General features: G+C 49.5%; 1 protein-coding gene across 1 annotated transcript in view; it reads left to right on the top strand.

Annotated features, from left to right (window-relative positions):
• LOC122372183 (meiosis regulator and mRNA stability factor 1-like) overlaps window positions 1-13,934 on the top strand; it is a 33,573-nt gene that overhangs the window by 3,912 nt on the left and 15,727 nt on the right. The window contains exons 4-17 of the mRNA XM_043349085.1: window positions 581-741; window positions 1,328-1,457; window positions 1,875-2,062; window positions 6,445-6,554; window positions 6,990-7,206; window positions 7,716-7,858; window positions 8,311-8,534; window positions 8,946-9,124; window positions 9,580-9,696; window positions 10,778-10,859; window positions 11,119-11,306; window positions 11,848-12,014; window positions 12,498-12,606; window positions 12,955-13,060. Coding sequence (XP_043205020.1) covers window positions 581-741; window positions 1,328-1,457; window positions 1,875-2,062; window positions 6,445-6,554; window positions 6,990-7,206; window positions 7,716-7,858; window positions 8,311-8,534; window positions 8,946-9,124; window positions 9,580-9,696; window positions 10,778-10,859; window positions 11,119-11,306; window positions 11,848-12,014; window positions 12,498-12,606; window positions 12,955-13,060 — 2,121 coding nt within the window. The remainder of the gene's footprint in view (window positions 1-580; window positions 742-1,327; window positions 1,458-1,874; window positions 2,063-6,444; window positions 6,555-6,989; window positions 7,207-7,715; window positions 7,859-8,310; window positions 8,535-8,945; window positions 9,125-9,579; window positions 9,697-10,777; window positions 10,860-11,118; window positions 11,307-11,847; window positions 12,015-12,497; window positions 12,607-12,954; window positions 13,061-13,934) is intronic.

The raw sequence follows: 13,934 nt of genomic DNA, 5'->3' as shown, positions 1-13,934 counted from the left end.
TGCGGCTGTTTTTGCCGCTCGGCCCATTCGAGATGCAAAGTTGATAGTCACACAAAGTTTATTTGGGGCATCTGAATATACGACTTCGAAATTAATCGATTCAACAAAACCTTTTTCCTTCATCTATATGCATACATTAAACAGTAGCCACAGACAAGGCTGGTTTAGCTGACCCTAAATAAGCTTCGTTTGACTATCAACTTTGCATCTCGACTGGGGCGAGCGGCGAAAACAACCACGACCCTGAGTGGGTCCTGAAAGGCTAAACGCTGGACGGGATAAGCCCGCCTGGAGAATAAAACGCCGGGACCAGAAAGCGGCCTCATTTCCAGCACTGCCCCTGTCCCCGTTCCGTTCCGTCTGACGGACTGACAATGACAAGTTTTGCCCGTCCGCGTTTTCTGAAGTGAGCACCACGCATGTCGTTCACTGATAAGATCTGACAGTTCACCTCTCTTCCGGTTTCCACCGGTGGTTTATTATAATGTAACCTATACAGGCAGATGAGAATATATGAAGTTGAAGTAGATATTCAGCAAATAAATAATTCTTACCTTTCTTTCAACCTCTTACCTTACAGGTGAGCGTGATGCACGTGCCAGCCACCAGTAAGAACGCCGCCGATGAGAAGGTCAAACAGAGCCTGCGGAGGTTCTCTGACCAGTACCCGGCTCCGGCCACCGTTCTGCTCATCACTGGAGACATGAACTTCGCGCCCGATCTCAACTTCCTCAAACACAGGTCAGTGCGGGGGCAGTGTCACAATGTGTCAAAAGTCCGTGTCAGTTGGCGTGGTTCTCAACGGAGACTGGCTTGAGGGCTGGCTAAGTATTGTCAGCGATCACGTGCTATTAGGACGTGCCATGTATCGGGCAATTAACAAGAGTCCTAGCTAGCAATATAGCAATGGATGTTTATAATACTCCTAGTTCTCCATTGTTTTATTCAATGGAGCATGTGATGTGGAAATACTGGGACGAAATTAGTTCAGCGACACTGACTCGTTAAAGTTGTTTTCGGCCGTTCTTTGAATATGGCTGAGTATGCTGCTTCACTAACATCTAAGTAACTATTTTCTGACGTACTTTCACGCGTGTGCTATTTTTGCACGCCCCTATCGCTTCACATACCGTTAGTACCTATTTGATTGTCTGCTCATACGGTCACCCACAATCACCATGGACTCATAATGACCGTATAAGTCATGTCATGAAAGCCCAATAAGTAACAATAACAGTCATACCCTTCCCATAAACCTCATCGCTCTCACCTGCAGCTGGCAACTTTGTCTGCCCCTCCCTCTTCACCAACCGGGTCGTAATTTCAGGAAGAAGCACCGTGTCATCCTGATCCACAACAGGCAGGCACGACCGGCACTGCTCAACTGTGCTGATGAGCGACACCTCTTTGACGACCTCTTGGCGCAGCTGCCAGACAGTCGGCCACAACAGGTTCAGGTCAGTGGAACGGTGGCTGTCCACTGGCTAGGCGCCCATTGATTCAGCGTGTAGTCGTTGAGCGGATGTTACGCGCTGAATAGTGGAATTTAACTCGTCAGCGGGTGATTCGGCGCCGACCAGCCGCCGAATAAGCAGCGGACTGCGCTTCATCGCGCATTCGGCGCCTAAGATCGCAGTCCGTGTGCAGCCCATAGTATGCAATATAAAGTTCAACGCACATGTGTTCGCCAATGGCCTAACATCGCAATTGGACAGCGACATTTGGAGTCTGATATGTACCATCGCTCTCCAAAATACTAGAGTAACTCCTTTACAAGGCGATAGGCCGTTGGGTTCGTCAAACGTCAGTGTCAACGTCTATATTTAGATCGATTCCTGATGCTCCCTCGCTGAAGCTGGTCTTTTCTTTGACAGGAGGCACGATCGGCCGACCGACTGTGCTGCCATCTGCGTCTGACCGGTCTCTCGCCCAACGGCCGGAAGTCCAAGGTGGTGAACGAGATTCAGAAGCTGGTTTATAACTGTGGAGGAAGAGTGGAGCGAGTCAATCTTCCTGCTGGAGAGGCCATCGTCGTCTTCCCGTCGCCTAGCAACGCAGCCAGGTGAGTCGTGTTGCTTGCCTAGCAACGCACTCCAGTGAGAGTTATTGTCTAGTAACGCCGCAAAGCGAGTTCTGTCGCGTAGCAACGCTGCTAGTTGAGTCTGTTGTCTAGCAACGCTTTCAGTACGAGTTGTCGCCTAGCACCATCGCCAGGTGAGTTCGGCCGCCTAGCAACGCCCCCCCCCCCCCCCCCCCAGGGAGTCTTGTTGACTAGCAACGCAAATCAGTGAATCGCGTCGGCTAGGAACGGTACCAGTTTAGTAATGTTGCTTAGCGAAGCTACCCAGTAAATCGTGTTGCCCAGCAACGTTGCTTTATGAGTTCTTCGTTTTGCAACACGCCCGTTGAGTTCTGTTGCCCACCGTTTATTGACGTAACTGCCGTTTGTTGATGACGATTCTGATAGACTGGTTTTCTAACGTATCGTTTCGTGATTATTATCCAAAACAACAAACACGCCCTGAGTCAGAACCGTCAATGTTGAAGTTTTTCCCTTTTCAGCAGACTTTTTTCTTTTTCTGTCTTTGGGTAATATTTAGCTTGGTGATCATGGCAAACAAACAAATGCATGTCACTTTAGCTCAATACCAAAAGGGATTCTCGCAAGATTTTGTTTGTGCTGCATGCAGGGTGTCCCGAAATTGATGCGCGGTTGGTGCCGCATGTTATGTTGTCCCTCCCGAGTGCTGAACAACTGCAATTTTACCGGCTCTGGCACCACGGACATCTTGCTGGTCACACGATCACGTGAACCAAGCGGCTAACCCGACCGCGGCCGGTAGTGGGCGCGGGAGGCCACTCTTGTCCAGACAGGCAACGTGGAGAAACCGCCTATCACCAAAAGTGAAAAGGCACAAACTACCGATCCGCTACCGCGCGGTGGGGATGATCAAGGACGGTGTGACCCAGGTTCCGGATGCCAGAGAATTTGGCGTCAACTCTGCGACAATTAAACTTTGCATGGACTGCAAACGATCAGGAGAGACACTCAAGAACAGCACAGTTCGAGGGCGGAAGACTGCCTTCAGCCGAGTGGCGAAAATCGTGATTGCAAAGTCGACCTTTAAAAAGCACCATTCAACATCGCTGACAAGAAAACTGAATGAGATGCATGTCTCAGCATCCAAATCGACCCTCCACCAGTATTTGAAGACTATCTTGAAGCTGAAGCTGCTCAGCTTCAGGATGCAGACTTGGCCTACCGTGGTCCAGAAGTGCAGGCAGCTGGATTTCGCGAAGACCCACAAAAACTGGACCATTCAGGACTGGAGATGCGTCCTTTTCAGTGACAAGGTGCCCTTTGTGGTCTCTAAGCCCCTAACTGCCAAAACGATCGAAATGTGGGCCAACGGCAGCTCTGAGGAGTCCGCTGTCGAGACGGTGAAACGTCTGCTGAAGAATCTCATTTGGAGCATTATGAGCTACAGAGGCGCTCTGAGCTTCACGAGGTGCCTCGGGGACAGACCGTGACTGCTTATTACTATGTCAACGAGGTGCTGAAGAAGACTGATGCCACAAAGATGCTGAGGGAAAAGGTAAATGGTTCAAAAACCAGACTCAAACTTTTGTCGGACATGTCCAGGGCCATTTTCCAGCAAGAAAGGGCTCCAGCTTATCACGCCAGGAAGACCCAGGACTGGTGCCGAGCGAGGCTCCCAGGCCTCTGGGAGAAGGGGACATGGTCTGGCAACAGTCTGGACCTGTCCCCGATCCAAATTATCTGGACGCTCGTCAGAAAAGAGCTCAGCAAGCTTCCACGGGCTAGCTCAGAGAAGAGGTTGTTTCAGAAGATATAAACGGCATGGCGTTGTTTCAAAGGAGAGACTCTTGACAACCTGAAACGTGACACGCTTAAGTGCAATAGGCCGTGTATGCAACTGAATGGGGACTATGATAACATATAAGCCGTGAAATAAATTCGAGCACTTTATAAGTTTTTGAGGATAGAACAACCGCGCATCAATTTCGGGACACCCTGTAGGCCTGTTTGCTTTTATATGCATGTATGTGCAATGTGCATGCATGTTGTATGTATCGTGGATATGTATATTGTATATGAATACATACATCATGTTGTCATCCGTGAATATATTCTTGTGTACATTTCTGTACCTGTGTAGTGCTGGGCCTCGTTTCATAAAGCGAGTCCGTAACTTACGGCGGTTTTTGGTCTTGTATTGCAAGTGCATGTGAAGCGATGACGTTAGTTTGATTCGTTGAATTTATTTGTCTTGCAAGCAAGAACAGAAGGGAGAAGTGGAAATACATTTATCGATTTATCGCTTCACATGCACTTGCAATACAAGATCAAAAACCGGCGTCTCGCTTTATGAAACGAGGCCCTGGACGCATCAACAGTAATTGAAATCATGGATGTATACTGGAAATTTAACCTGAAATTTTGTCGTAAAATACCGCTTTATGAACTGATAGTCTTGGGCTCATAACTGAAGTTTTTTACAATGCTGTCTTCTAGTGGTTGTCATTTTACGCTAGTGTATGTAGGTGTTCAAATAAATGTCTGTTGACATGGTGCCAAAGTTTTTTTTGGCTAGTTTTTGGCCGAAACTTTGGTGAAGTAACGTTCCAAATTTTGGTATATTTTTCGATAGTAACAGACTAACTTCTCACGGACAATATGAAAATAGTTAGGAAGGATATGCAAGAAGTTTCACGTCAAAAACAACTTAAAGGAAATAGTTCACTTTCACGAAATATTTTTTTTGCAACGGATTTATGATTTTTTATGTTCAAAATAATCAGCAAAGAAAATAAAACCTTTTTATAACAAAATATTATTTTCTATATTTTGATATAGGAAGAACTTTTCAGTTTCTGTAAGGCTCACGCGATCCAGTATGAAAAGAGCATGGGTCCCGAAAATTCTTCAGAAACAGAGAAATTATCGCAGCCACCGGCATTTGGGCGATCTGCTCGATCTGATAATGTTCCCCTGAATGTCCTAATTGATCAGTACGAGAATTTCTCTAGAGTTCTCGTAGATAATTTCTCTAGTTTCTGAAGAATTTTCGGGACCCATGCTCTTTTCATACTGGATGGAAATATATGCAAGGCACACATCCTCAACGTGAGACACCTTTTTCGGGACGAGAAATAGAATATCTTTGCCTAGGGTGATCGTTGGGCCGTAAAAGCTCCTGATTTATGCTCGTCTCAGCCCAAGCTACGGAACTGCTATTCCAGTTCAAAACCCATGTTAAAAAGTGAACTATTTCCTTTAAGTTTTTGAGATGTTATGAAGGGGGGCATAAATGCCCTCTCTCCTCCCCCAGGAAAGGGGCGTGCTAACTGCTAACATTGCCATGTTGGTAATGCGTTGTCCCTGCCATTCATCCATGACTGAGTTCAAATCGTCATTAACAGTGGGTTGCATTTAACCTGAAAATTTGCATCTCGCGGCGGTTCGCCGGGTTTCTATGTCAATAGCACCGCTACCTCCCCATATTGTGCCGGTAATATGACCCTTACACCCAGCTCGCCTCTCCATTGGCTGCCTTGAATCGGGCTCGCCTCTGATTGGCCGGTCGGTCCCCAAGGCCAGCGTCTATTGCCCGAGGCTGCGTCTGACCGGTAACGCACGCGGCGGCGCTCGGCGGACGTTCAATCTCTAGCGCGGAGACAAGGCAGGAACTTCGTGCCTTTGTGGCGCATTGTTGAGCGCGTTAGATATCACGTGATTGGCATGTGTGTATTGTGTTGAGTTGGGTAGGATAAGCGCGATTTGGGAAGGTGAGTTGTGACTTGTGAGCTCGTCTTATGATGCCTTGAGATGTGTGAGCTGTGAGTTCAAACTTCTTTTTAAAAACCACAACACGGTGTGCGATACTGGCACGCGTTGTGGTATCAACGCGAGGGGAATTTGACAGCGAGGCCGGGGCTGCGGTTTAGTAAAAAATGCGTTATTTGCCGTCGCAGCATATTATTTTTGAGATTTTTTTTCCTGCGGTTCATATGGTTACATAATTCATGTAAATAGGCGCATAAGTACCCCGCCGTCGAGGCGCCCTAAAACCCTAACAAACAATGATAATTAATGAAGCTTACAACACTGATTGGTGTGGTGTTCGATGGCCGTATTTGTCGGTACCTACTCTGCTCTGCTGAGCCAGTCATGAATGGAATCTATTTGCTGACTTTTTTGCCCATTTTTGGTGAAGATCACGATCCGCTTGTTTGTTTACACTTACGAAAATCTGAATAGGTCAGCAATCTGACATGTCGATAAAAATGGTCAATTAAATGCCAAATGCCTATATCTACAAAGTGGTGCTGGCTTCGACCCTATTCTGTCGGTTACCTGCTCAATCTAATGACTCCGTTCCCCGCTACGATCCAGTGACGTCATTCTCTCCGTTTCGCCAGGGCCAAGCACCGGCTGCACCATGTTGTGATCTGCGGCTCACAGACGTATGTGACGTTCTACTACAAATCGAGCGGGCGCTCCTCCCGACAGGGACTGCGCTCAGATATCGGTGAGTGCCAGGACTGTCCCTCGTAGATTGATGGGCGTTTGATTGATCTGGGCGACTTTGAAAGTAGGTGTCTTATATCCTAAGCCCAAGTTGTATTGGAATGGAAATGTGTTTTTATTTTTGCTAGAGTCCTAGTCGTCTATTTTCGTGTCCGCATTTGTGCATGTTGTGCGAGGGAAGGATGAGCTAGCGAATACGCGTTCGTTTCTGCAGTTCTGAGCTCCTACGTCCTGATGCAACGTGTTTTTTCTTTTATGATTCTTAGGATGCCAGTTTTCTCAAATGGATCTTCAGTGAATCTTATCGAAAAATTTGCGGCGTTCTAACGTACACGCCCAATATTTTCGCCTAGGAATGATACTTGACAGCGCTCTAATTTTATCTGATCGATTACATGCATACCGCCCGTGCGTATCAACCCCTTCCCCTCCCCAGACTCGGGTATGGGCCAGGACAGCCTGCCACCGGCTCAGGAGGCCCCGCTGCAGCCTCCTCCAGCACTGTGGCCGCCCGAGCCCCGCACGAGGAGCAGCTCTGTGTCCACACAGACGTCTCCTGAACCGGCGGTGGAGAGGCCGGGCTCGAGCCGTGCGGACTCGGCAGCCTCTGTGGCTACTCAGACCTCGCCGGATGGACAGCTGACTGCCAGCAGGTTAGTGACCGGCGGCTGACCATTGGGGGGGGGGGGGGGAGCGGAGGGGGCAGCTTGGGACAGGTCGAGGGAGGGATCTATGGGCGTTGGCGGGGCGTTGGGCCTGAGGGCGAGGCGATGGCCAGCTGGGAAAGGGTCGTTGTATAGAAGGGAGGGATCAGTCTATGATTCAGAAGAGTAAGAGGGGGGGGGGGGGGGGGACGACGTGGCCACTGCTCAGCTTTGTTGCATTAATCATAACGAAGTAAATATTCTGCTTTACTTTGGATGTTCATAATTTGTCTGACTGCGAGGAAATCGAGGCATATGCTTAGCTTCGAGCGTCAGCAACCAGTTTTCGTTCGTTATTGTTCGTTTGATTCTCCTCACTTCAGACTTGCAGCGTTGCTCCATACAGATACAGCTACTCTTACCTTATAGTCACCGTGCTCTTACCGTTGTTTTCTTCCTATAGAAGTCAACGGTGTTATTGAATAGTTCTTATTTATTCACACTCTCGTTTGTCGCAGCCTGGGCAGTTCTCCCAGCACCGATGCGTCCCCTCGGAATCCTGACCGAACACCAGCGCCGCGGCGCGGGGACCTCTACGACCAGAGGTTCCAGAGTCGTCCGCCAGTCGGCGCTGGTGACACGCCGTACGGCTCTCCCAGAGGTGAGGAAGGAAAGCTGACCGGGACAAACTCGCCTTGACGCGCGGAAGGGGGTCTTGGCTAACTGCTTTGGGCGCGTATTGTCCAGACAATCGGGAATGTGCTCGTTGCGAGAAGCGCCGGTTGGTTCAGTACGGGATCTTACTTTTCTATTTCACTCAGTTGTTACGTGCAGCACGCTATTCGTCGACGGGATATGTCGCCCAGCCCATTGGTTTACGTGTGAAGAGCTGAAGGCAGTTTACGTTTCGTGTAAAGCTCTTCCCTGCGGCCCTGACTGTCCGAATCAAGCCTTGCTTTCTAGACTGCGTCCCCCTGTAGTGCTGTCCTTGTAATTATCCGTGCCCTCTCTTTTTTAATCCTCTGCTGTCTTCACTTTCCTAATCTGCTTTTACTAACACATCCTTCCTTCTTTTATTTAACTGCCTGACCTCCTCCTCGCCCCTCGTTTCAGTGGGCCGCATGGACGTGCCGCCTCCCCCACCCGCCCGGCCGTTGGGCGCCAGTCCGGTGGGCGGGGGCGGGGGCGGCCGGGCGCGCAGCGGCTCCCCGGCCGTGGGCGGCAGCTCCGGAGGTCTGGACGGTCCCGTGGAGCTGACTGTGACCAACCTGGACTCGAGTAGACACCCGAGAGATATGGAGAAGTTGCTATTGGAGTTGGCCAGCAGACACACTAAGGTATTTACTGGTGGAACTGGCATCCACTTTAAAGGGACGATACAATTGGGAATAGTAAGTACTGAAGGAAAATGTCAAAGCAGGCTGACTTGGATAGGGTGAACTTTTGGACGCTTCTGTGTAATTCCAATGTTACTGTGAAAAAGGCAGTTTGTTTGACCTTGTTTTGTAGTTGTTACAAGATTTGTATCGTATTTATACTAGCTCTATATTATTTTTTAATGTTTGAATATGGAAGGGTGGGTTGTGGGTTTGATTTGATGCCCTCGCAATCTTCCCATTTACCAGTTTAGTCCACGTCTAAAGCTGTCCCTCTACCGCTTCGGGCATCAGCAGATCTGCTTCACTATAACGCTGCCAATGTAGCTCGACGATAACCCCGCCCTCCCCCCCCCCATATTTTCTCTTCAGGTGGAGTCTCTCTCGGTCTACTGCCAATCCGACGGTTCCATGGTGGCCAGTGTGGTCGTACCCACCCAGTTCGACTCACAGGCTCTCATAGCAGAGATGCACCGAGCAGTCATCGGTAACAAGCGCATCATGCTGTCCTACGCGAGGGTTGACAAACCAGAGCGGCCGTACAAGATACGGTAAGTAGGAGTGCCAGGCTGTGACTGACGTTCATTAGTCGAAGGGAATGGGAGAATGAGTAGCTGTGAGGGTAGAGTATGCAGTTTTACGGAGCATACTATGTGTTTATGTATATGTGTGTGAGTTGGAGTGGGATGGGTGGAACAAATATATTCTGTGTTGGAGTTGCTTAACCGTGGTGAAAGCTATTCGTATGGATGAGTCATACTGGTACTTAAGAGGTTGCCTTGGCGTGATTGTATAAGTGTTCGTTGATTTGCCCTGTCGCGTTCCGGGCCTCAGATTGGCTATCTGTGTCGTCTCGCGGCCTCTCATTGGCCGCCTGTGCCATCTCCCGCCTCTGATTGGATCTTTGTCCCGTCCCGGGCCTCTGAATGGCCGTCTGTGTCGTCCCCACGCTCTGATTGGCCGTCTGTCCCGTCCCGCTGCCTCTGATTGGCTCTGGCGTTGTTAGGGCGCAGGTGATTCGTCTGCTGAACGACGTGCCGTCCGGCCAGCTGCCGCTGGTGAAGTTCATGGAGCTGTACGAACAGCGTTTTCACAGCACAGTCAGCATCGCAGACCTCTTCAGGTCAGACAAGACACATCCACAATACACGTCATGCTGACACTGTATAATGGCTCTCGCTGCTTTAGGCCTCTTTACAGGGTACTTGACATTGCGCCTGTTTGCTTGGCAGGGCTGCTTATGTGTCTTGTTGGCATCTGGCCGCTTCAGAGTGCTTTTTACTTCTTCTCGATGCGTTACATCACATCATTCTACTCGATACGATGCATACATCGAGTCTCTTCGCAGGACTTTGGATGCTTCTCGCTGTATCCGCTTTATGTATTAGGCCGCTGAGTGTTTTTCGATGATTCATGACACCTCAAAGCTCTGTTGGTCTACTTCGCTGTGAGATGCTGGGTGCTTCATAACCATTTGGTGAAATGCGCTTTTTTTCTGCCGGCTCGGTGGAAGGCTGGAAACAGCCGCGTCTATGCTCGATATACATTCTGATCCGCGGGGTAGTCACGGTGCGTCGCTCCTGCTTGGGGCGAGGTGGCTGAGAGGTTTTAGAGCTTGGTGCTAATCCGTAGCTTTGCAGATGCTCGATTTGTGTTTCACAGGACTTCAGCTGTTGCTGACTTGGGTGACTGTCTCTCGCTGCCGTATGGTGGCAGGGATCCTTGCTCTTTTGCTGCCTATTACAAGCTTTGCTTTTCAGGCGCCTCTCTGCTTTCTTGTGACTAATACGTGGCTGTTTATGATTGTTCCCGTCCTTTTATACACGTTGCTCGTAACATTCAAGCTACAGCCTATATTTCAATGTGGTTTTAAATGGATTTTACATACAGAAATATGGAAGATAGCTTCGATCTCTTTGATATTTTTCAAGAACGGCATTTATGCTTTCTTTAGTTTTTTTTTTTGAAAAGCAAATAAGGCCAGTTTTGAGACGGTCTCCGCCTCCGCACGAGTGAATGCTGCATCTTCAGGCTTTCGTTAATTCCGAAAACTCTCAGTCGAACATGACCAGTGATGCCACTAACAGATTTGTCATGCACTTTGTTTACCGGACGACAGGCCCAGTTAACTCAAACAATCGTCTCACTTCGCTAAAATATTGGGAGTGACTGACTGATAAGACTGACGTGGTATGTACCGACAGGATGCGGGAAACAATCACAGTGGTGGACAGCAGCAGCGGTCGGGTGATCCAGCTGAACCCGGCACTGAAAACACAGGACCTGGTCAGTGCTACGGGTGGGGAGACAGTCAGTGATTCAATTAGGTTAAAAGGCAGATGTTATATCAGATGTTACCGTTCAGATGATAGCGATGTCGTTAGAATACCTGTAGCTATAACTGTTTTCTTGTGTGCTTTTACCTGCCCAGTGCGATAGGTTTTTGTGCAATGATCACTTCATGCGTCGTCGGGGCCAACATCATTTCAATTTTCACCTATATTTTCTGCTGTAACAATTACTTCAATACTGGTATGTTCGACAGGGCGTGTCGGGTAGGCCGGCAGCCGGCTCCGCCTGTTTGCGGCACCCGCCGCAGCGCGGCGCCACCGTCGGCTGGGCCGAGCGAGACGATCCAAGCGTCCTTCCCAACAGTGAGATTCAGCTGGAGGAACTAGAACCCATCATCTACCGACTGTTGAACTCGCATGATGGCGTGCTCTTCCTGTCCAGGTATGTGTGCTTGTTGTCCAGGCATGTGTTTGTGTGTGGGGGGGGAGGGGGAGGAGGCCGGAGGTTGAGGGCTGGGACTGGGAGATTACGTGGCTGGAGGATAGCGGTAAAAGGTCTGAGAAGGGCGATGGAATGACTGGAAGCGAAGGTAGAGGCTGAGGTGAATTAGGTTATAACATGATTGAGCAGCGACTTCCTCGGATGATGTGCTGCATTGTTGCATCGCATTCTGTCACTTCTGAAAATTTGGATAACGTGGTGCTCAGACTAGATTCATTCACCAGTTGAGAAACCTGCTGCATTGTTTACACATCATCTCATCCATTTACACTTACCCAGTCTGGCCTTTAAAAGCCTGTAACTAGCTGCATTGATAGCACAAATATTTCTCGAACCTGGCCCGTTGTCCGTAACCCGTGAATACTGACCGCTGCCCCTCCTTACAATCTGCTGGACTGTTATTCTGCCGAGTTTCACGACCAGGCCTATCCCGTGATCAATGACCTGACCTGACCTTCGACGCCCCCCTCTGCCCCCACAGCCTGCTGGACTGTTACTCTGCGGAGTTTCACGACCCGGGCCTGTCCCGCCTGCGTCTGGAACCGAACGCAGTCTGCCTGGAGCACCTACTGACGTGGCTGCCTGAGGTGCGGGTAGTGACCCGTAGTCAGGACAAGGCGGTCGTGTGGGCACGGGATGCGCCCGAAGGTGAGTGGAGGGGTGGGAGAGATACGTTGTTTTGTTTGGGGGCTGGTTGTATGTTCGTGTTTTTTGAAAATTATATGCTAGATTACGTCTTTAGTGAGATTTTGTCTCTGAGCCGGTGTCTTGTGTGTGCAGTGGGAGCGAATAAGTCTCGCCTTTGATGACATGTGACCTTGCTCTAACTAATGCTATCATGCTAATTGCTATCATTCATATTTAATTGACCGGGATCCGTGTTTCGATGGGCGCAAAATGACCTTGTACTCGGCGCGCCCTAAAGCCCCAATAAACAAACGATCCGTATTTCGACCATGCCTTCATGCTTTTGTCATGTTACTTATGTAATGTATACTACATTTTTAATATGACTGTGCTTTGTATTTTTGGCCTTGTTGCACATTTTGACTGTGTGACTAATTACAACCATATTACCATTGTGACCTAATATGACCACCTGTCTGACGCCCTGCCGCCGTTCTATCTCAGAGGAGCCGGCGCCCGTGAACCCTGCCCTGCAGCAGAAGGTGGTCATGTTCTCCCGCGAGGTGGTGGACCTGCTGCGGGCCGCGCCGCGCGCCAGGATGCCCTTCAACAGGTGCGTGATAAAACGGGGAACTGGTGGGCGGTTAATGACGAGCGTTGTGACACCAAAAGTCAAACTGCCTATAAATGAGCTCGTTTGTGAACCGGTAGGTGGGAAGCGACTACCATTCCTGGTATGGTACTGCATTCAAATATTGAAATAGAAGAAGTCCCGTCGCTTTTTACGGTGCAATGAGACCGGTTTTGTAATTTCCACTCATTTGCTACATCTATATTGTATAATGTATATCAGCTTCCTCGTCGATCTTATCGACCGAATGAATGTGGTGGTCCAATTCGTGTTGAATAGTCTCGCCGTATCACTGAGTGACATTGGCTCAATGTTGTCTCGGTGTCACAGGTTCATCCCGGCCTACCACCATCACTTTGGTCGCCAGTGTCGGGTCTCCGACTACGGCTTCACACGGCTGGCCGATCTGTTTGACGCCCTGCCACATATCGTCCAGGTTAGTAGGTCAGGGGTGAGGGGGGTGGGGAAGTTCACTGGATAGGTGGAGAGGGTTATCGCTGAGGAAGGTATTGCGTAGCCCGTAGGTCTCTCTGTTGGGAAAGCGACAGAAGAGCGATGCGGCTTTCCAACTGGAGAAAGGGGTCGAAGGGACTGAGCAAATTAAATAAATGTGCACTTAGCCTGCATCCGCGGACCTTACATGGTAAGCACATCGGGTGTGGAACAAATTGAATTGAAGCACAATTGCTTCTTGATGGGTAAAGTTAAGGAGCCAACTCTTTTTGTTTTAACCAGCAAGTGGAAACAGAATGAGATACAGCATCGAACACAACAAGAAGCTGCTGAAAAATGATTGCTGCTTTATAGTTACCTAGTTACCTATTGTCACACTTGTCAAAAATCATGGAGAAAGTTGTCTCCAATCAGCTTTCTGTCTACATTTCACGCACAAATCTTCTCTACAAACGACAGTACGCATACCGCCGCTGCCACTCCACCGAGGACGCCGTGCTCGATGCTGTCGACTGCATTGCTCAAAACATCGACTCCGGCTTCGTATCAGCTCTCATCGCTGCTGACTTGAGCAAGGCGTTCGACAGCGTCGACCACGGTGCCCTCCTGTGCAAACTGGGGTGGTATGGAGTGGATCCCTCGTAGTTTGCCAGCTACCTGGGCGGACGTAGCCAAGTGGTCCGGGGTGGTAGCGCCACCCCGGTTGCAGTCTCCCACGGCGTGCCACAGGGATCCATAATCGGGCCGATCCTGTTCAGTCTTTTCTGCAACGACCTACCGTCTCACCTTGACGTCGAACCCGTCATCTACGCCGACGACATTCACTTGTTGGACCGGGCTAAGCCTGAACCTCAAAA

This window comes from Amphibalanus amphitrite, unplaced genomic scaffold, assembly GCF_019059575.1.
Source record: "Amphibalanus amphitrite isolate SeventyFive unplaced genomic scaffold, NRLGWU_Aamphi_draft 001327F_arrow, whole genome shotgun sequence".
Lineage (NCBI taxonomy): Eukaryota > Metazoa > Arthropoda > Thecostraca > Balanomorpha > Balanidae > Amphibalanus > Amphibalanus amphitrite.
Note: the sequence above shows the minus strand (reverse complement) of the source record. Positions and strands in the feature narration are given on the sequence as shown.